This window comes from Panicum virgatum, chromosome 4K (genome assembly GCF_016808335.1).
Source record: "Panicum virgatum strain AP13 chromosome 4K, P.virgatum_v5, whole genome shotgun sequence".
Taxonomy (NCBI): domain Eukaryota; kingdom Viridiplantae; phylum Streptophyta; class Magnoliopsida; order Poales; family Poaceae; genus Panicum; species Panicum virgatum.
In genome coordinates, this window is record NC_053139.1 from 10,308,190 (window position 1) to 10,330,475 (window position 22,286).

The 22,286-nt window shown below is 45.9% G+C and overlaps 3 protein-coding genes, 1 long non-coding RNA gene and 1 pseudogene across 8 annotated transcripts; 3 read left to right on the forward strand and 2 right to left on the reverse strand.

Annotated features, from left to right (window-relative positions):
* Positions 1 to 500: 500 nt before the first annotated feature.
* LOC120703033 (DNA polymerase lambda-like) lies at positions 501 to 4,818 on the forward strand. 2 transcript variants are annotated; one of them, XR_005686723.1, is made up of 14 exons: positions 501 to 666; positions 757 to 909; positions 1,099 to 1,437; positions 1,770 to 1,863; positions 1,942 to 2,072; positions 2,486 to 2,548; positions 2,845 to 3,024; positions 3,114 to 3,167; positions 3,404 to 3,492; positions 3,632 to 3,748; positions 3,895 to 3,975; positions 4,203 to 4,270; positions 4,366 to 4,450; positions 4,526 to 4,818. XR_005686723.1 is itself a non-coding variant. In XM_039987043.1 (14 exons), the coding sequence occupies exons 1-14, from the start codon at positions 547 to 549 to the stop codon at positions 4,622 to 4,624; spliced, it is 1,647 nt and encodes a 548-aa protein (XP_039842977.1). In that variant the 5' UTR covers positions 501 to 546; the 3' UTR covers positions 4,625 to 4,818. The 2 variants fall into 2 exon arrangements, 1 of the variants encoding a protein (XP_039842977.1); XM_039987043.1 differs by having other exon boundaries at positions 3,632 to 3,722.
* Positions 4,819 to 5,028: 210 nt separating this feature from the next.
* LOC120703034 lies at positions 5,029 to 7,175 on the reverse strand (annotated as a pseudogene). The gene is made up of 3 exons (XR_005686724.1): positions 6,848 to 7,175; positions 6,524 to 6,691; positions 5,029 to 5,616 (listed from the first exon to the last, which is right to left on the reverse strand). The product of XR_005686724.1 is annotated as an uncharacterized protein YuxK-like (transcript).
* Positions 7,176 to 10,424: 3,249 nt separating this feature from the next.
* LOC120703035 (ankyrin repeat domain-containing protein EMB506, chloroplastic-like) lies at positions 10,425 to 13,012 on the forward strand. Of its 2 annotated transcripts, XR_005686725.1 has the most exons (9): positions 10,425 to 10,796; positions 10,880 to 10,959; positions 11,128 to 11,226; positions 11,321 to 11,419; positions 11,606 to 11,704; positions 11,797 to 11,895; positions 12,154 to 12,282; positions 12,674 to 12,709; positions 12,817 to 13,012. XR_005686725.1 is itself a non-coding variant. In XM_039987045.1 (8 exons), exons 1-7 carry the CDS (start codon positions 10,463 to 10,465, stop codon positions 12,253 to 12,255), a joined length of 912 nt encoding a protein of 303 aa, XP_039842979.1. In that variant the 5' UTR covers positions 10,425 to 10,462; the 3' UTR covers positions 12,256 to 12,282; positions 12,674 to 12,746. The 2 variants fall into 2 exon arrangements, 1 of the variants encoding a protein (XP_039842979.1); XM_039987045.1 differs by lacking the exon at positions 12,817 to 13,012 and having other exon boundaries at positions 12,674 to 12,746.
* A 132-nt stretch (positions 13,013 to 13,144) lies between these two features.
* On the reverse strand, positions 13,145 to 14,918 carry LOC120703036 (tRNA (guanine-N(7)-)-methyltransferase). The gene is made up of 2 exons (XM_039987046.1): positions 14,408 to 14,918; positions 13,145 to 13,892 (listed from the first exon to the last, which is right to left on the reverse strand). The coding sequence occupies exons 1-2, from the start codon at positions 14,744 to 14,746 to the stop codon at positions 13,431 to 13,433; spliced, it is 801 nt and encodes a 266-aa protein (XP_039842980.1). The 5' UTR covers positions 14,747 to 14,918; the 3' UTR covers positions 13,145 to 13,430.
* A 520-nt stretch (positions 14,919 to 15,438) lies between these two features.
* LOC120703037 lies at positions 15,439 to 18,735 on the forward strand. Of its 2 annotated transcripts, XR_005686727.1 has the most exons (4): positions 15,439 to 16,159; positions 16,518 to 17,322; positions 17,413 to 17,576; positions 18,283 to 18,735. It is a non-coding gene; the product is annotated as an uncharacterized LOC120703037 (long non-coding RNA). The 2 variants fall into 2 exon arrangements; XR_005686726.1 differs by having other exon boundaries at positions 15,452 to 17,322.
* The last annotated feature ends 3,551 nt before the right edge of the window (positions 18,736 to 22,286 follow it).

The following is a 22,286-nucleotide window of genomic DNA, read 5'->3' on the forward strand; positions in this document are numbered from 1 at the left end:
AGCACCAATACGCGATCGACGTCAAGCTTATCGAGTTATATTTTCAGTTTTGTAATAGTAGACTGTCATGTGGGCCATGAGCCACAGAGGGATGCGGCTATAAGCCATGTACGAGACAGAGTTGAGACTCAGAACAAAAATTATGAAATGAATTCTCGGAAGAGGGATCTGTCCTCGTTTCTCACGCCTTTCGATAGTTGGCAACGGGGGTTACATGGATCAACCCCGCGCTCCTTCGACCTCGGCGGGTCTGACTCCACAGTGTTCCTCCTCCATCTCATCGATAGAACTAGGAAGAAGGGGATCGCATGACGGAGGTGAAGACTGAAAAGAAAAAGTTAACGGTTGTAGTGGATGGAGTGCTATATACCCATAACGTGTAAACTTTCAATGGTAAATATCTAACTAGAGATCTTTTAATGGTATATTTCTAATTTTAATAGTATATTTCTAATTTGTGGATCTTTGGATGCTACAAATCCAATTTCTATTACTACCGTCTAAAACCAACAGAGCCGCAAGGGGACAAGGCGGTAGGGGTTTCCGATGGCGCCGAAGCGGAAGCCCGCGCGGGGGGCGGCGGCGGAGGAGCGGGACCCCGACGGAATGTTCCACGGCGTCTCCGCCTTCATCGTTCCCCACGGCGTCCAGGCCCGCCGTCTCGAGGTCGCGCTCTCCCCCAAAGATTCGCCACTCTGCTCGCGTTGGGGGTTTCTCCGGCTGTGCGCTTAGACTTCTGGGGGTCGGTCGATGCAGGTGTGGAAGCAGAGGCTGGTGCAGATGGGGGGCCGCGTCGTGGAGAAGCTCGACAAGGGCGGCGCTGCGGCGGGGGTCAACCACGTGCTGGCCATGGACGCCAAGGCTCTGCTCCGGGAGCTCGACGCCGCCTGGCTCCACCGTTTCCGCGGGGTAACCGCTGCTCGCTCCTCCTTCCTATCGCGTACAAACCCTACCATCCTATGCCAAGCTGTTGCGCGCATATTGTCATTTGTATTTGGCGATCTCGTTGCTGCGTTGGTGCTGTGGAGGCTTCGCATCATTGATAGATTTTTGTGTCCCGCCAAATTGCCATTTAATGGATTGGACATTTGATTGCAGAGTGTGGTGTCCTTCGAATGGCTGGAGGAATGCCTCAAGTCCGGGGAGAGGCTGCCCGAGCACAAGTTTACAATCAACTATGAAGAGGAATTTAAGCCGAAGAAGGCAGCTGGCAATGGAGGTTCGGGTGGGTTGCAGCCTGCGAAAAGGAGCAAAATATCATCTGAGGATCCTGGGGATCAGCAGAGAACAAGCGACGAGGATAGGGAGGAGCATTCAAATGCAAGTGCGGATAAAGGTTCAGGTGTCAAGACAAAGCCTAACCAGTATGCAAGTAGCCAAAGTAGCTCCGGAGATACCAAGGATACCGTAGGTTCTCATGCTACATTTGACATCGAGGTATAGGTTTGATCTGATGAACTATTATGCCATCTATATTCTGAATTATGTTGTTTTCATATGTCATGCTCCTTTAATTTTCTAAGCTCCTCACCTGATCTGCTGTGTTCTTTGTTGATGATTTTGGAGCTTAGTTTCACAAACTTGAATATGATATCTGAAACAATACTGCCGCATTTTCCATTTATCTTTTTGGAAAGCACTAGTGCATTATTGCAAGAGGACTTCAGAGTTAAAAAGAAAGCTCTATGTCAACGCCTCATCTGTATTTTCTGCGTATAGCTTAGTTGGATGAGGAAGTTCACATGCTAACTCATGAATTGTATGACCAGGAAGCCTCCTCTGGAGGTCCCAGCATTTATGCTCCGGCAGACTTGAATAGGAACATCACCAAGATTTTCGGAAGGCTTATCGATATATATAGGGGTAAAAGGACACTTTACATGGAAATTCTCTTATTCATTAGTCGATTGCTTTAACATATCACATTTTCTCCTTCTGAAGCCCTGGGAGATGACAGAAGATCATTTAGCTATTACAAGGCCATACCGGTAATTGAGAAATTGCCATTCAAAATAGAAAGTGCTGAGCAAGTTAAAGACCTCCCTACCATTGGGAAATCTTTGAAAGACCATGTATGTATGCTTAATTCAACCATTTCTTGAACAGCTGATATTGCTTCCTAAAGAGGTTTTCACTGCATACCACTATTTCTACAAAAAATAAACAAGCCAGCAATTACTTTTAGGCTCAATATTGTGAAAGAAACATATGTCATATTTTTCAGTATCTCATGGTCACTTGTGCAATCCATATATGTGAATTCTGGTTCTAATAAAAGACATATGCAATCTTTGTGTTCCTGAAAAGAGCTTTGCCAATTCTATATTTCTCAAAATAGAATCAAAGTAGCACTGGATGCTGAATATATGGCATGTTTGATTACCATGTCATCTTTACAATTCCAAGAAAAACTGGGAGGCTTACATTTATATTTACATTTTCTATATCCATGATCTTAGCTGAATCCAACAATCCATGTTTGCAGATAAATGAAATAGTTACAACTGGTAAACTCTCCAAGCTGGAACACTTTGAGAATGATGAAAAGGTAATGGACAAAGTAGTTCATGATTGTCAGTATATATATTTTTTGAAAGAACAGGAGAGGGCAAGGCCCCTACGGGTTATGCATAAAAAAATCAAAAAGTATGCAGAAAGGAAAAGACAAAAGCATAATTACAATAAGGAATCTAGTGAATCACTAGTCTCAGGGAAATTTTTTTTCTTCGCTCTGCGCATAACCATAGTGAAGTCAAACAAATGTTGCATTGCAAGTGTCAAGACTTGCTCAACATTGTTGCAAGTGTCAACCCTCTGTCAATATCAACACAATTTAGCTTGAAGGTGCGGACTATCAGCTTATTTGGAGAAGTTTGGGGGGTTGGCCCTGCCACTGCACTCAAGTTATATGAAAAGGGACACCGTACTCTTGATGATCTGCGAAAAGATGAGTCACTTACAAATGCTCAGAGGATTGGATTGAAGTACTTTGATGATATCAAGCAAAGAATCCCCCGGCATGAGGTAAGTAATATGTAAAATTACTGTCTCTTTTTTATTACAAGCTTCTTATATGTACCTTGAATATGATACATATTTTCCCTGTTGTCTAGGTTAGCGAGATGGAGAAGCTTTTGCAAGATGTTGGGAAGGATATCTTGCCTGGGGTGAGTTATATAGACCATTTTGAGGAACTAATCTGTTCTCCAGTGCACAATAGCTGTTTAAACGCCAATTTTGAAGCCATAGTTTGACGCTTTATCTGTTACAAATATTCTTTGGTGTTTGTTTTGTGCATTCACATCATTTTATTGCAGTTCTGTATGCTTATGATTTTGCATGTATTGAAGTACAATTTCTATTTATTAATGAAATTCCCTGTGTGTATTTTTTTCATTTGTAGGTAATAATTGTTTGCGGAGGATCATATAGACGTGGAAAAGCTTCTTGTGGTGACATGGATATTGTTATAACTCATCCTGATGGAGAAAGGTAAACCTAAAGAGTTCGGAAACTTTATCCTCTTCAGTCTTCACTATGTTATATTTTTAAATTCAAGTGCAGAAAATGTTCTATTTAGTGTTTGAGAAAAAAATAAAATGTTCTATTTAGCTTTAAAACTTTTCTTCAGTCATGTAGGTTTTTTGCCCAACTTTGTTCAACGGCTGAAGGAAATTAACTTTTTGAGGGAGGATCTTATCTTTAGCATACACAGCGTTGATGTAAGTTGTAACATACCCACCACTTGGTGAGTGGTGACTCCTGCAAATCTTTGGCAGTTCCTGTGACAGCGAGAACTGCTTAGCTGATGCATTAAATTGGTCTATTTTAAAATCCCAACCCTGATAATCAAGTTTTTTTTATGAGATTTGAAATAACTAAAATCAAATACAGGGATCAGATAGTGGGGTTGACACATATTTTGGTCTTTGCACATATCCTGGGCATGAACTGCGGCACCGCATTGACTTAAAGGTAGGAGGTTTCCAATGTGCATCCTCAGTTCTGTAATGCTTGTCAAAAATAAGCAACGATATTGCAACCTTTCTATATGTCATAATTATATGAACTGAAATGACATGATCTTTTCTAATTATTAATTAACATATTTTTTCTGGTTCTGGCAGCATAGATAATGCTGAATTTGCGGACATTGTACGTGCTATTGTCCCTGATAAAACTGTTTGTCACTGTGTTCACAGGTATACCCAAGGAACAGATATGCATGTGGACTGCTTGCATGGACTGGAAATGATGTACTAAATCGACGGTATAAATTCAAGATATAGCCTTTTCTTGTTCCCATGGCCCCAAAGGAAACTATCTTTCCCTTTTGAAACTAAGCGCAACAATTGTACCATGCAGGCTAAGACTATTAGCAGATTCGAAAGGATACGTGCTTGATGACACTGGATTGTATCTAGCTACACGGGGCAGTGGTGGAAAGCATGTGCGTATATACATATAATCACAAACAGAAAATCCCCTTTTACCAGCTTCATTTGATTTTTTGTAAATTTTACAGGCAGGTAGATCGGATGCGATTGTCAACTGTCACACTGAGAAGGATGTTTTCGACACTCTTGGATTCCCTTGGCTCGAACCCCATGAGCGCAATCTTTAGTGGGTTTTGAGTGTTCCTGTAGCGGATGTATTTTGTAAAGCTGTATGTACCTGAACTTAATGGGGACTTAAAAGGCTTCGTACTGGGTGTTGTTCATTTATATGTCCTTCAGTTCCCTTGTGTTGTGCTGTGAATTGTACGCAACCTTATTGAAAGTATCTAAAGTAGTCTCTGCTCTCTGTCTTCCGGCATAATGGTTTGTTTCTGAGCGCATTGCATTACATGCTACAGTTTATGTGAAAGCATTTTAAATCATTAGCTGAACCTTATCTGGTGCGCTATGCATCATTCATAGAGAAAGTATCCTGAAACGTCTAAGCAATCATCAAGCCACGGTGATTTATATCACAAGAAATATGATTATGCAATTTTGTACAAACGACTGCAGATCAGTACACAGAACATACAAGATAATGTGGCATGCTGCTATTTGGACTGAAATGTCATATACGAGACAGCAGATGTAACAGAGATAATGTCATATCAAGGCACTTAAAACTTTCATGCCTTACAGCGATTACCAATCCATATTTCAAAATTCTATCCCCTGTTGACGTCACCTAGTTATCAAAATGGAATACACCTGACCTGACAAACCTTGCAGGTGTGTATGATGCATCATTTTTAATGACTAAACAGGGTGGATCCGAAGTTCCATGGGTCATGAAAACTAACCACTAAGTATCTAGATGGACGTGAAGATTATTCATTTACATTTGTTCCCTACAGTAAGTGTCAGCAACGGCACAGGCAAAGATGTTATCAAAAGAAGCTATTGCTGGGACCACCACCAAGAATTTCCTCCCTGCCGATGAAGCGGTCAAGAATGTCCTTGTCCTTGGTAGCAATGCATGCATCATCTTTGCCAAACCAGTCATAGCGGTTCTTTGCGATGTAATCATAGACTGAATCACGCAGTGGAGTGGGGACGATCAGCAAGGAGCACAGGACTGAGTAGGGAAGAGGCAGGTATGATGCAACTTTCAGTGCAGCTGTAGTTAAAAATATGAAAGTGTTAGTACCAAAATAAATATAATGCACATATCACGAAGAGAAACAATTGGTGTGAAGTACCGCACAGTTCAAAGATATATAGACAGCACAAATTGAAGTCATTTTTCTTAGCTAAATGAGTACCTTTCAAAAATACTCTATCTGTAATAGATGCATCGAACATATGGAACTCTTGGCATACTCTTAGATTAATCAATGCCATGAGGGGCAAAGCTTATAAAGAATTGCGACTTCAAAAACTTTGCTCAAATTTAATGCAGGATGGCAAGATGGGCAGATGGCTGTGACTGCACTAGTTTAAGCAAAGAAAGCATGTTTCTAATAAGAGAGAGAACCCGATAGCGCAAATCTGACTGAAATTGGATGAGTTCACTGATAACTGATAAATATAAGGCTTGATATGTTGCTATCCTTCCAGCGCTAATAACTATTGAACCCTGTAACTGACCCAAAGTATAAGTATCAACAAGAAGCACAATGGTAGCCCGTGATTTGCTTGTAAAAGACCTTTCAAGTTTAATAGTAGGTGGGGATCTCCCCCAATATTGCTTGAAAAAAAAAAGCACAATGGTAACCCGAAGTCATAAATCATGATCAATGTCACAAGCACACACATGTTACTGAAACATCAAAGAAATTCAAGTTTCCATCATGACGGTATCATGGAACACTAGAAAAATAGACAAAAACTTCTCTGGAGTTAAATATGACCTATAACATAAATCCTAGTGGTGGTATCATCATTCTAGCTGAAATTGTTCAAATCTACTACCAGCACTCCTCGTATCATGGACTGAACACCCTCCGAGCAACACAGTGCTAGTCTGTTCATACTACACAATTAACCAAAAACAGTATGTTCTGAATATATTAGGGAATACTAACCCGTAGAGCCCTCATAGTAGGCCTCGGGCCCCTCGACGAAGAGCACACGCCGCAGGACGTCCTCTCGATCCATGCCAACCAGCCTCAGGTACGGCTCCGAGGCCTTGGACTGCACGCAGCAGAACTTGATCTTGGCGTGCTTGTCCGCCCTGATCACCCACTTCACCCCTGCATTACAATTCGCAAAGCCGCCATCAATGCCGCCATCTGCCGCCCTCCGCACACGCAACAAACAAGTCCCCACCAACAGCGAATCGCTCGCCCAATTAGCTGCCAACGAAATGACCCCAAAATCCCAGAGCTAGGTCTCGCCCTCGCACTCACCGCGGTGGCAGAGGTGGCAGACGCCGTCGTAGATGAGCACGCGCGGCTGCAGGACGGTCGGTATGGTGGCCGCCACGGTGGCTGTGGCGGTGGCGGTGGCGGCGGACGGCGAGGAGGCGCGCGGCGGGTCCTGGTCGATGACGAGGTCGTCGGCGGCCGCGGCGGAGGAGGTGGGGGTGCGTAGCCGCGGCGCAGGAGGCCCGCAAGGGGCGGCGCGAGGCGGGGGCCGGCAAGGCCGGCGACGATTTTGGCGAGCATTTTTTTTCCCTTCCCTTCTCGCTTCTCTCGACGCCGCGGCGAGGTGGCGGTTCTCTAGACACCACACAGACACAGGTCTGGGGTTTCCCCCTTGACCTGGGTGATTTTTTTTTCTTTCTTGGCGAGGCCTTGGCCTGGGGGATATCGTGGCACTTTTCTTTTTCCTCTCTCTACCTAGTATCACACTGTTGCAATCATATCAGCCGTTAGAAAATACTACTTGAGTTGTTAATTATTTTAAACAGGAATGATGAGATTTTTGGTAGCAAGTGTTGTAGCAAGAAATTTGGGATTTCGCCATCATCGGAAGCGGGCTTCGCTCTTTTGCCATCGCGAAAATGAGTTTCGCCGGTTTGCCATTATCAAACCGTGTCGCACGGCTGGAATGCCTCCGTCTGCTCCTCCGCCATCGCCTCCATCTGCTCCGTCTCCTCCCTCGACGGAACTCTAACGCCGACCCGTCTCCGGCCGCGCTGCTGCCCACGGCTTCCCACGCGTCCTGGATTTTTGGCGGCAGGAGCCGGCTCCGCCTCGGACTCCTTGGACGGCATGACCTCAACGGGCGCGTCCCCCGCAGCGGCACGCTCGAGGCGGTTCCCGCGACGGGTGGCGCAACCTCGACAGGCATGTCTCCGGCGGTGGCGCGCTCAAGGTGGCTCCCGCGGTGGGCGGCGCGACCTCGACGGGCGCGGCAGAGAGGCGGGTAAGGGGAGGAGGTGGACTGGTGGAGCTGGGGCTTGACGCCGGCCCGCAGGGGCCTGATGGAGGCGGGGCGCGGGGGAGAAGGTGGAGGTTGCCATGGCCATGAAGGGATTGGGGGCGAAGGGTGAGCGAGGGGAGGAAGCAGCCCAGGATAGAGCTGGGGCTTGACGCCGGCCCGCAGGGGCCTGATGGAGGCGGGGCGCGGGGGAGAAGGTGGAGGTTGCCATGGCCATGAAGGGATTGGGGGCGAAGGGTGAGCGAGGGGAGGAAGCAGCCCAGGATAGAGAGAAGGACTCACTGCTCCAAGGAGCTCCGCCGTGTTCCTGTTGAGGAGCTCCGCCAACTGACTACTTGTGCTCCTCCACTGCCGCCAGCAGAAGGCGGCTCCCCCGTGCAACTCGTCCCAGCTAAGTTCGGCAGTTTCTCCCACGCAAGCTCCGGAAACCAATCACTCGGCTCAGGCAGCTCGCAGACCTCGGCACGAGCATGCCCTGACCTCGGTGCTGCCTAAGCCCACCGGCGAGGCGCCCGCTGCCGCCAACGGCGTGCAGCTCAGGAGGTCCTGGCGTGCAGCTCAGGAGGTCCGTCGGCTCGCAGGGGAGCACCTCTATCAGCACCACAGAACAAGGCCCTGCGCCCAGGCCGACACGGCCAATGGCGCGGGAGCAAGCCACAGTGGCTGGTGTCGGCGCGGCGGGCAGGCGACGGCGGCCGGCGTGGGCGTGGTCCCCTCGGCCGGCGTGACCAACTGCGCGGGGGGCAGGCGTCGGCAGCCAGCGTGAGCGTGGGGCCGCTCGGCCAGCGCGGCCAACGGCATGGGGCAGGGCTCAAGCGGGAGCAGGGCGCCGAGGGCGGCAAGGAGGAGGAGGAGCCCATGGAGTTCCGTTGAGGGAGGAGACGTAGAGACGGAGGCGATGGCGGAGGAGCAGACGAAGGCATTCCAGCGGTGCGACACGGTTTGATAATGGCAAACCGGCGAAAGCCATTTCCGCGATGGCAAAAGAGAGAAACCCGCTTCCGATGATGGCCAAATCCCAAATTTCTCGTGTTGTAGCAGATTATTTAAAGAATAAGATAGAGGGAGGAACCTCCTATATTTGAGTAAGAGAGATGTGTGTTTTGACAATTGCTAATTTTTTTGTATTATCAATGAAATTGGTTTTCTGCTGGAGCATATTGCATTACAAAAAAATAAGTATTTAGCATTAAAGAGAGGGATAGATAATCTGTTGGAGATGCTCTGACAGCATCTATCTCTATCATTTTCCGGTCGAAGCAAAAGACGGATTCTTTTAGAGAATTTTGATTTTTTTCGAAGGGGAAATTCATTAAAACATTAGCACGGTACATCCCCGGTACTTTACATAAAGCATCCTGAAAAAGAACAGAAATTACAATGCAACCCACTCTCCTTCCATAGGCGTCCCATCATCGTCGTAGATTCCGGCCACCAACATAACCTGCCAGCGCCGAGTAAGAGCCGCCTCCCATCTTCATGCACGACTTCCAAGCATGGATATGCTGCAAGAGCCATCGCCTAGACCTCCGGGCGCGATTTCGTTGAAATTTCATTTATTTAGTGAATCTTGATCTATATCTACATCTAAGATTTTTACACAACTCTCTAGCATACTTCAAAAACTAGTAAATAAAGTATAACTAGCTAGTGTAGTGGCTATTGCTCAAAAGAGACTTGTAATTTGAGGACGAGCCCCTGCATCCTTCCACACAGAATGGTTCCAAAAGCCTCTCAGAAATAAACTTAAAAGCTTTCACCCTTTCGTTTCGAGCGAGAGATTTCAAAATTTGGGTCTAAATTTATAAGCCTTTTAGAATTTAACACCCTGTCACAATGACATGTGGGGTGTTTCTGAATCATTGACATGTGAGTTAGGGGTCAAATTCTGAAAGGCTCACGAATTGAGATCTAAATCTTCAAATTTCTCGTTTCGAGCTGGGGTTTATTCCGATAATCCAGACGGTCGAGTTCCGATCCAGCGGTTGAGGGTTGCTCGCACACCTAATCCGCACCGAGCCGAGCATGAGCAATCGAGCAAACCCCGCGAAGAAGGCAGAGAGCTAGGGTTGAAAATGGGACGGGAAAATCTCGTCCCGACCGGCTCCGTTTACCGTTTAAACCGACCGTAAACCGTTTCCGCGAAAAAAATAGGAAAAATGGGAAAACAAAACGGCAAAACGGGCGGGAACGGGAACGGTTGGGGTGTTTTCCCGACCGTTTTCAGCCGGGAAAATTCCCGCGGGAATTTCCGTATTTATCGTAGTCGGCTGTGTTACCTGTGTTGGAAACGTGAATTGTTGTTTGCATGTGTTCCAACGTGAATTGTGAATTCGTGATTCACTTTACCTGTGTTTCTTAGTTATACGAGTCTTGTTTCCATGTTATTTATGCATAGTTGTAATTATTTTATCGAGTTAAATGTTTGAAGTGGTTGTATGTATTTTCTCGTTTTGAGTTATATCGGCATGCTCCCGACTGATTGATTCCGTTCCCAATATCCCGTAATACCGATTTTATTTTTCCGTCCGATTTTTCCATTCCCGACAAAAAAAATACAGTTGCGAGAACGGTCGAGGGTTTTCCCGACCGTTCCCGACCGTTTTCATACCTGAGCACAGGCAGCGGCCGGAGTCGAGATGCTCCCATGGGCGGCCACGGCGTCACCCGCCGCCACTCCGGCCACCTTCGCCATCTCCTTAGCTAGTCTCCTCCGCGCCGCCTATCCCCGCCCTCCACGGCCTCCCTTCCGCCCCCTCCCGCTGCTGCTGCGTGCGGGCCTCAGGGCCCCACCGCGCGCCGCCTCTTCCAACGGCGACGTCTTCTGGGAGGAGCCGGACGACGGGTCCGGGAGCGACTATGAGGACGAAGTGGAGGAGGAGAACGAGCGGAGGAGGAGCTCACGTTCCCCGTCCCCCTCGCCGCTCTCCAGGCTGGAGGCGGCGCGGCAGCAAGAACAGGAGCTCCGAAGAGGTATCGGTCGATTTTGCCCAGACACATCTACTTCTTTTCTGCTTCTCGATCTGCTTTATCATGTCAGTATTTTGTTTTCTTAGAAATCGAGCTCCTCTTGACGCCAGAAGAGAAGGCTATCTTGGATCAACACGAGACCCCTGATGTCACTAAAATATCATCAGTTAAGTTTCGCTTGGTGTAACTATCTTTGGTGTATTATTTCTTGCGTTGCTAGCTTACTACTGCAATTCGGTTACATGTCAGGCTTGAAATGAATGTGGAGATTTATCTCCTCCTCCGAAATATTGGATGTTGAATCTAACTCCTGGAGTTGCATTGTTTGGTGCAGCCGAAATGGCATCCGCTTCATAGTTATGCGTTGGCGCTGCAGATACCTCTCATGGACAGGCTCCTTGACAGTGGAGTTGACATCAATTTACTTGATAAAGTAAGTTATGTGTTTGTGATTTTCCATTTTTTATGTCTGAGAAAGCCTCTGGGAGCAGAGTTAATTTCGGGAGTGTTTCTGAATGCTGATGCAGGATGGCTTCACCCCCCTTCACAAGGCAATCATAGGCAAGAAAGAGGCTGTCATTAGCCATCTCCTAAGAAAAGGGGCAAATCCCCATGTTAGAGATAGGGTAAGTAAGTAATGGCACAATCTCTTGTCAACCGGCATTCCATAATTTTACTAGAGTGAAGTTCAATTTGAATTCAGAAAATCCTTGCGAAGCAAACTTAGCTGTTATCACATTGGTTTGGTCCCCACGGGGAAAGAATATTTTCCTTCTATCTTGGCCCTTGTATTACATTTTGCCGATGTGTAGGATGGAGCCACACCATTACATTATGCTGTTCAAGCTGGTGCCCTGCAAACCGTGAAGTTACTGATTAAGTACAAGGTTGACGTCAATGTTGCTGATAATGTAAGTTTGATGGGTACACTTTTCTGATAATTTCAACCATTTTCAGGGGTGTGGATTTTGTTTTAAATTATTTTTATTATTCTTCCATTTAGGATGGATGGACACCGCTACATTTAGCCATACAGAGTAGAAATAGAGATATAGTAAAGGTCTTGCTTGTCAACGGTGCGGATAGGACAAGAAGAACCAAGGTATGCCCCTATGTTTTTATGTCATTTCTGATGAGCAGTACGCACATAAAAATTAACTTTCCTCGGAGGATTCTGGCCTATGCAGTTGCCTTTAATTTACTTACATTTTTCTTTTATTTCACAAAATATGTCACAAATGCATACTCGTTTTTCTAGCTACTTAAAAGAATACTTTCCCCTTTATGTTTGTTTTTGAAGGACCAAAATTGACGTCTGAACTGTCTGAATTATTGTTTGTTTTTTCTATGAACACATTAGGATGGAAGGACTGCATTGGATCTAAGCTTATGTTTTGGAAGGGATTTCAAGTCGTATGATCTTGCAAAGCTTGTAAAACTTATTCCAGCAAACAGAGTGTGATTTTGCTGTGCCACATATCTGAGTGAAATAAGGGAACATATCTAGTGCAAACCAAGGATCTCGTGCAAACCCGTGCAAACCTACTAAACAAAGTTTTAAAAAATTCTGAAAAAAATCATGAATGTGCTTCTCAGATTACATCATCTATATATAAAATTTCATGGTCAAATTCGTCTTACTCTAGAAGTTACAAAAAAGACAAATTTGAGATGCATTTGAACCATTATTGTTGTCAGAAAATTTGTCTTTTTTTGTAACTTCTAGAGTAAGACGAATTTGACCATGAAATTTTATATATAGATGAGGTAAGCTGAGAAGCACATTCATGATTTTTTTCAGAATTTTTTGAAACTTTGTTTAGTAGGTTTGCACGGGTTTGCACGAGGTCCTTGGTTTGCACTAGATACGTTGCCGTGAAATAAAGAGCAAATGCTAGCCATTGAAGCTAAGACAGGTCGCCCAACTATTCATGGAATTGCTCGTTCCTTTCATTCTTTTTAACCCTATTTCTTAGTTCTACTCCAAATTCGTATGTAAAATGGTCTAAAACTCTATATACAGGTAACAGGTAAAAGCAACAAGAATGGAATTATAGACAAAATTTCCCCGCATGCTCTGGGCTCCAGGCGGTCTGACAGATTCGCTCTGCAGTTGCTCTATTGGAATTTGGAAGTGCAATGGTCTTTACTCTGAAGTAGTCTGTTCGTCATGACTCAAAAGTAAACTACGGCCATACATGAAATCAATTTCTCAGTGATCTCAACATGGCCAAACTAGAACTAGAGCACACAAATCACAACAAAGCCAGTTTTCATCTGTATTAGTGCAAACAATTTTGTTGATGAGTGTGGCAACCTATAACAATCCTCTGGTTTCATACACAATGACAGAAACGAATCTGGTATCTATGTGATTAGGAAAGCGCTTGCACATAGCTATCGACTTTACAAGCCTGCAACTTAGGTTTTATGACAGAATCTGAGTTTGAACTCATCGCAACTATCTGCTAAAAAGCTCACAAAGATGAGGTACACATTCGGATCTGACAAAACTGGGAAATCACTACTCAGTAAACACCTTCAACAGCAAAATTTCTGCTACAAAATGTAAAAATGACAAACACATGTAACACGATCTAGGGAAGTACACTACGAGCTAATAAGCTCCCAAATGACTCATTCTTCTTGTAAGGAGATCCGCCTGAAGATGGCATGGAAAGTTTGCCCTCCATTTCTAGCAACCTTCTGGCTTTCTTCTGTGGCAGTAGACAGTAACTTGACAACTGGATCAGCTTTTATCTCTTCATCCGGAACAGCTTCAAATAATGGGTGTTTCTCCAGACACGACCGCATCCATTCTCCAAGTTCCTCAACGTCAGTGATGGTATATATGATTCCTCCTACTTCCATCACATAAGCATACTCATCCAGCAACTGCATGCTAATAACCCTCCTTCGATGGTTCTTCTCCTTGAAGTGAGGATCAGGGAACAGGAAGAACATCTTGGTGAGCTGAGCCTTCCTGAAGTAGTTAGGGATGTATTTCATTGAGTTTGTGCGCACAACAGATATGTTGTCATACTGTCCTGGGTTTGATGCTCTTAAAGCTAATATCCTCTCCTTGACATACTCAGTTACCTGTACCAGGATAAATGACAAGCGAAATAATGACCTCAGATATCACCCAATGAATTAATTAGGCCATTTCAAAATATTCAATCCAATGAATTCTTAAAGAACTGTCTGAAACAAAAGACCTTTTACGTCATTTGCTAGCTAGAAATCCAATTCTGATATGGTAGAATAAATTGAAACTACACATCCTCTGTGAAGCTGAAGCAAAATATTCTTTTCATCTATCCTATGAAGAAACTAAAGAAAGTTTGTGTAGCAGAAACTCCATGGGAATGTATTACTGCAAATTAATGGCATATAAACATAATATGTGTTTCATAGTAATCCTGAGCTTCCATTACACCTCTTCGAGCCGTATATGAAATTTTCACGCTATTATTTGTAGGTCGTGGCATCGTGCCGAATGCATTGTTTATCGTCATATACTACGAGTAGTTCCATTAAGCTTGGAATCATCAATAATGCATCCAGACAAATCAAGGGAAACATAAAACAAAATCGCACGAGTAATTAGTTACCTTGTCCCTCAGCTCCATGCCGATCATGAGCGTGCCCGGGAAGAGGGGCGAGAGGCCGACGAGCAACCCGCCGAACCCGCACCCCACGTCCGCGAAGCGGATCCTCGGCGGCGGCGGCGGCGCCTCCTCGCCGCCACCGTTGTCGGCAGGGAAGTAGCGCGGGTAGTGCTGCGAGAGGTCGACCTCGTCGGGCGACACCGGGACCGGGAAGTGCGAGTCGCTGAGCGGGTTGCTGTGCGCCCGGGCGCGGTAGAACCGCTTCCGGGGGAGCTTCCCCGCAGCCGACGGCTGCTGCTGCTGCTGGCCGCCGCCGCCGCTCGCGCCGTTGGTCCTCGTCATCGGGGGGGCCAACGGGAAGGGGGCGAGACGGGGAACCGCCGCGTGGGGTGGAAGGGCTCCCGGACCGGCACGCGTGCGGCGGAGGGGGACGGCGGCGCGCTAGGGCTTCGGCCTCGGCGGGGCGCTGGAGCGAGGCGATGGCCGATGGGAGCGAAGAGTTGGGCCGCAACTCTCCACCGGTAGTGGGTTTGGAACTTGGGCTGGGGACCCTGTGAGAGACTCGGGAGGAAGCGAGATGGGCCTAGGTGGAAGCGTGTGGGATGAACTGGGCCTCTCTACCTTTTATGACACGTTGAGTAATGAGTAATAATTACTGTAGTAGAGACTAAAAAAATAATACTGTACTATATAAGACATTTTAAATGATTCATTAGTTATGGCGACATAGTATATATATTGTTTAAAGACGTGCAGCAAGCATAGTATGATTTGTTCGAGAGAAAAAAAAACAAGCACAGTATGATCAACTGCAGTTATATCTATACTATTCTATATATATACTATAAGGAACAAAAATAATTGAAATAACCTCCCACCAAAAATGTTACCTCTACTCTCTCACAAAGAACCCACAAATCAGTAAATTTTTTTAATTGAACCAGACTCGACAAAAAAATTCCCGCCCGGCGAAACAACCGATTCCGCGATGTTTCTGCCTCCCGGACGTTTTTTCTCACCGCCCCGCCCCGCTTACCCGCCGCGATACCCAACCCACCCCGCTAATCACGCCCTCTCCATCCCCGTCGCTCCTCCTTGCCCATCCGCACCATCCGCATCGTGCCGCCCTTCCCATGCTCTCTCCCCCTCCGCCCCTATGCCCTTTGCCTCCGCAGGGAGGAGGTTCTCCTTCGGGGATGGCAGTGCCGCGACCGGGGACGGGCACGCTGAGCAAGGGAGCGTGGAGATGGAGGCGGATCGGGGACGGGATCGCGCAGATGAACGCGGGCATCGCGTGGAGATGGCGTCGGCCGGGGGCGGCAGCGACGACGGTCTCTTCCCCGGCATTCATCTCCTTCGGATGCCTTCTCTCCGGTAATCTCAATTACTCTGCTGGCCGCCGTGTACGCCACGTCCTCGCCGTGCTGGTGGCGGAACAGAAGCAGCAGCCTCGACGGCGGGCGGGTGTACCGGATGGCGCCTCTGCAGGAGGTGGTCGCAGGGTACCCGCTCGCAGACTGCGCCATCTGCATCGCGGAGGTCGCCGCGGGGGAGGCCGCCCCCAGCTGCCCGCTCTCCCGCCGCGCCGTCGTCGACGAGGAGGCGGCGGTGGCGGCGTGGTGCCCCCGCGGGCTGTAGCACCGGCACCCACAAACTAGGCTGATGGCCTATTGCCGGTGGCTGGGGATGAACAGACCATCCTTGAGAAGCCAGATACCACCACTTCCCACAGGAACGGCTTGACAATCTCTGCAGGTAGTTCCCTCTCTCGCTTTAGGGAAACTATGTTTTCTTCACGTTTCTGAATCAGTGTGAGCAGTCCACATATTAGGCTCTGTTAAAATGATATAGCATTCCTCAACATGCATCTGTGTTCATATTAAATTGATTATATTACATTGTTGCATATTATGGCTGTGGAATTGGGAGCATATAGCATTTTAGAGTTCACTCATTTGCACACGCACTTTTCAAATAAGAGATAACTGCTCCTCTGTTGCAAAAAAAAAAGGTTGGACAATGTCACTACTGTCAAAGATACAACATCTGAGGGTGAAATCAGAGCAACTGCTTAGCTTCTATGTCAAGAATTTAACAAGTGTTCTTTATTTAGGACTACTTTGTGGCCACAGCTCATTGGAAAAAAATACACAATGTTTTTCTTCAAGGTTGGCAACTTGGCATTATTGGGAGCACCAGCCTTTGGCTTGCTGTTGTGTTTGGTTAGAGTTGCTCAGTTGTCTGATTGCCTGGTTTTGTAATTGATCGTTTATTGATGAAAGATTTATTGTGTTCCATTGGTTCAACTTTTCGGCACATAATAAATTCAGTTATGCTACTGTTATTCCTCTGATCCCGTGTTTCTGAAGATCAAGCGTTTCCATTTTGCAGGTTAACATTTTCTATTCCTCTTTACCACTGATGTTAACATTTTCCCCATTATATTTGCAAACTTTTAAGTTGACAAGCCAATCTAACTTTTTTTTAGTTTCTTAATATCATGGGTTTGATAAATGCTTTCTATTCTTTTGTTCTCTGTTACGTGGTAGACTTAGCAATTTGCTTACTTAAATCTGCATCTGTTGAATATTTTATAACATACTTGTATATTTAATGTCAGAAATTAAATGACTGAAGATGATCTGAAAGTTAGAATTTGTTATCTTCCACATCTGCAGTATATGCTATGCTGCTTATTGTCCATAAATAGCATGGCTGCCAGTTACCAAATGGTAAAGCTGGATTTGTAGACAGCTTGTGATTGGTCATACTCATACACTGTAACGACCTTGTTTAGAGGATCTACACCTTCACGGCATGCCTGTTTGCCGGACTCGCCTTGACAATCTTGGTACGCTTCTGCAATTTATTGCCAACACGGTTCTCAGAGTTTGTAGGGAAAAAATGAGAAGGGACAGGTAAATGATAAATGCAGTTTCACTTACGCTAGAGTATGAGAGATAGATTACCATGTTGTTGATTTTTTGAATGTTTCTTATGATTGCTAGGTTTTTTGAATTGGGCTCAACCTTGGAACCAGGGAAACCTGTAAAAAGCTGACAAAGCTGCTATCCTAAGCGATGCTACTCGCATGGTTATTCAGATTCGCTCTGAAGCGCAGCAGCTCGAGGACACCAATGGTAATCTTGAAGAAAAGATTAAGGAACTAAAGGTTACTTGCCTATTTCCTGTTAACACTTACATACAATACATTAATACATTGTCTTTTCTATACTATTTAGGGATCCATCAATATGTTTTTGCAAAAAAATTATGTGTTTTCTTGATTGGAGTGGACTACAATTTGGTTGATTTTCCCAATCGAAAACCAGTAGTATTTTTATGTTAATCTACTACACAATGAGATATTTTTAAGGCTGGCAGCGCTGTATGATAGGCTATATCCTATTATCCACTACATATGAACACATTGCTGGCAACTCTTGCGCATCTCATCCAAGATCTTTCTGGTTACCAGCTAAGAATTATGGTCACATGCATTTTTTTTAAATATGCATTGCCCACAAGTACCAATGATCCATGGAGCACATAGCATCTATTGATCATATAAAAATCCTCCATTTTCTTATGATAGATTAACCATCAAGCTTCAGCCGTTTGTAACTCTGGGGAATTCACAGCATACCACTCCACTGTATTTTAGGATCCATCAGGAATTTGATTAGACCTTCAATAATAGGGTACTGTTACTGTATATATGGTTCTCTTGTCGTACTATGGCCCAGCAGCTACCAAGTTGTGTGCAATACTCTGCTTGTGGAAACATTCTCTTGGGGGGCACAAACCTGCTTCTTTTCCAATGTTTTTTATCCTGTGATCTGAAATGATTATGAAACTGTTCTTTCTCTAAATTTTAGGTCGCGGTCGTGATGAGAAGCAGAAGCTGAAACTAGAGGAGAGTTTAGAGCACCAAATGAAGCTTATGACCTCAACTCCAGCCTACATGCCTTATCCAACCCTGATGCCAGCGCCCTTCCTGCAGGCTCCGCTAGCACTGTTCCATCCCAGGCGAAAGCTGCAGGGCAGAAGCTGACGGTGCCCTTTGTTGGCCATCCAGGATACCCAATGTGGCAGTTCATGCCACCTATTGAAGTCGACACCTCGAAGGACAGTGAAAACAATTAGACTTATGTAGAGAAATTTGATTAGAATTGTAATATTACATTTTAATTTTAATTTAATTAGCTATGCATGGCAAGTATCATCTCCTGTCTTATACAGGAATTAGCTTTACCACTTCTTTCCTATTTGCAATAATTTAAACATACATTATGTTTTTCCTAAATTAGCACTACCTTTTTTAATCGTAATCTTCTTCCAGCGGTGGAGTATTTTGTTAAGTTTTGCTTTCCTTCAAGCAAATAAATGTTGCCTATGTGCATGGATTTAATTGGCTCCAAATAAACTCATGTAAACTCTCACTGGTTATTCCATCGCGCAACAAATGAGACTCTTTAGCGGTAGTTCGATGCAATCCAATCATTTTTAAACAATTTCACTTTAAACACGTGCCTTTTTAAACCTTACAGATTTTGTCTTCTTTGGTGTTTGACCGCAACATATTTTCCATTGTAGACATATCTTAAACAGCTTTCACTCAAACCAATATGGATTGACTTTGTGATGATGATTCTAGGCAAAGAACTGAGGATCGATTGTAAAAAATTTACTCCCATGGATTACGTCAAGGTATGCCTCTAGCCCGATTCTAAAGTGCACTATGTAATGTCTTAAAACTCATTGCAGATTGTAGTTCTTGAATTTGGAGGCAGTCATCGTGGCCTAAAACAATTCGTACTGGTTCTGACCTTCAACCATCGGATGCAGCTACGAAGGTAGTATTCTGATTTGCAGCTTCTATGGCCTAAAGAATGGGGGCGTATACAAGATGCCAAAAAAAAGAGATTTGAGCTTTATAGCACCAGCACAGAGCACATCTATCTACATTGTAGAGAATACAAGTGAGTTTTTCCATAGTTCTATTTTGTTTGAATTTGCAGTATTCAACTAACATGTGTAGTAATTATGCTATGGAAAAGCTAAATATATGACTATGGATGTTGATATTTACGGAGGCAATTCGTTTCACCTGTAGCAGCGCACGGGTACATAGTTTGAGAAGCATTATAAGCTTGATATAGAGTGATTGCTATAGTATTGATAAACACGGTTAATTTCTTTAGTAGTCGTTTCTTGTAATGAAATTATTTTATAAATACATTTTTCTATAACATGTGCCAAACATCACTACTATATGTGTAATTATCTATCTAATTATTCGCACGTGCTTCGTACTACCTTATACATACAATTTATTTGTTTTTATAATTATATATTTTTTATATTTCAAATTTTTTGTTTATTTTCATCACAACTGAGATCTCATTGCTTGCTTTCACCATATATTGTTTCTTAAAAATGCTTGTTGCAACTAAAATTTAGTGTGATTATTTTTTTTTGCAACATTATTTCACGCGCACCCTACTAGTTTCTATAAATAAATGACGTTCAATCAAACCAGCATTCCATGGTTCAATCAAATCAAACCTACTAATTAATCTACATTACATTTTATAAAATCTGGTCTGATAGATAGAATCGGTGCTTCCGCGATCCGGTCCTGCCCAACAGAAAATCAGTCGTACGAAAAGGAGCCCGATCGCGCCAACCTCGCCACATGTTGTTTTCGTGAAATGTGTTTCCTGCACCGCCATCGTATTAGCCCAACGCGCAGCGCGGTGGCACAGCCTGCTCTTGACCGTTCGCTCCCCTTCCTTCCCCGGCCCGAGTCGTCCCAGCAGCCTGGTTCTCTCGCTCAGGTCACAAGTCGTCGACCACAGTCGCGGCGCGGACTTCAATTTCGACAGGACCACCAGGACCAGCAGCCCGGGCGGCACCTGCTGCGGCCAGGGACTGGCCTGGGCGCGGCAGCTAGGCGCTAGCGACCAGATGTGCCCCCGGCCGGACCACGCGACGCGCGCAGGCGGCAGGCGCCGATGGGTGCGACGTCGGCCGCTTGGGCAGGCGCTCGCTCGGCGGATGGGACGGCACGCCCTGCCAGGCTGCCACCCGCCGCGGCCGTGTCGTGGGCGGCAGCGCTGGCTCCGGCGCGTTGCCCGCCGGATCGGCGGTCCTCCTCTTCTCCACGGCCGCCCTCTGCCCCTGCTGCGCGCAGCGCGCCGTCAATGAGGCTGCGCGCCCCCGGGGCCCGGCCCGGCCTCACCGCCTGCGCACCCTGCCCACGCCGCTGCTCCGCCGCCTGCTGGTCTATCTGGAACTCGTGCCGTTGCCAAAGGCAGCCAGAGAATACGTGCAGGCCGGCCGCCCCACACACGCCACGCCAGCCTCGCTCTCATTGACGGCGCGCGCGCGGCAGCCAAACCGCAACCGTACTACGTAGCCTGGCCTGTAGCCACGTAGGGGAAGAAGAGCCATGTGTACGCTAGCAGCAGCAAGCTGATCGACGTGCTCGCTCGCAGTCGTCGTCGCAGGGCGGCCGGAGAGATTGGTGGTGGTGGACACGGTCAATTGTCGCAGTAGTTGCATGCAGGGCTTGCACGCAGCTCATCCATCGATCAGTACACAAACATGCAATGCAATGCATGGTCAGGGATCACTCGCCCCTGCATGGCTGCATGTGATGCTCGCTAGCTTGGCTAACACTGTAACTGTACCACCGTGCGAATGGGGTGGGATGGTGTGCACGCGCTCCACGCACGCTTAGACTAGTCTCAGTGGGAGTGCCATAAGAGTGTCATGACATTAAATTTGCTAACATGTACCAATAGTATGAGGAGAGAGAAGAGACGAGTGTCACGAAATATGAGAGGAGTGTCATGGTGATGACACTCCACTGGCACAGTCTTAAGATTTCAGTCTAGGTAACTGTGTCGATGACACTCCCACTGAGACTGGCCTTATATATAATCAGCAGATATTCTTATCCTCCCGTGTCAGCGTTTTGTTAGTCGGTGTGAATGCTGGTCTGCAAATCATAATCACTCTTGGGATTTTTTTTATGATCCATCTGTAACACTTAGTTACCGTCAGGAATTAGAGATGACAAACAATGAACAAAGTGAACCCCCTCAGCCACTTGTCGAGAACTCTAAGGGAAACCGCTAAATCTTGTGTTGTGATATACTAGGGTTGAGTGGGCCGGAAGGGCAACATTATTATATATCGTGCATCCCTGCCGATTCTAAAAGATGCATCATGATCAGTACACTTGTGTACGAGGCGCAATCTTTTTTGAGAGTGTATGAGGTGCAATTGTTGCCACTAACATGTGGACCTAAGTGCAACTGCATTCATATATCAGTGATCCGAGTTCCTCTACAGTACTGTAGATAACTTGCGAGCCGTGTTTGAGACTACTATTATTGCCGGTTGCCCACGGTCCGCGGTTCCAGCACCGGCAATATGTATGTGATGCTTTTTTTTTAAAAAAAAGATTGAGTCATTGGGTTTGGGTGTCGTTCAAAACTTATGCTGCATCCAAGTTACTCATGAGACCATCCAGGCTAATCCTGAGATAACTAGAAATGCACTTGGCTGCAGCCTACACGCTACATGTCATGCCTAGCAAAGGCTAGGAGATCAAAAGGCTTGGACGCAGTGGCAGGATGGGACGGGTCAAGCGAGCAGTAGGCAGGACCCAGACGTGCATGCAGCCAGTTCAGAAGTTAAGGTGTCGGGTCAGGGTACGCACCTCTTTTATTATGACAATGCGTGATACACTCACTGTGGTGCCGTGGTACGCAACAATAGGTCTACTCCTACGATACGATCTACGACTCCAGCATTCATCATGGCCCCATGTATCTGCCGGTTTAATCGTCAGCGCCACTCTACGGATTAT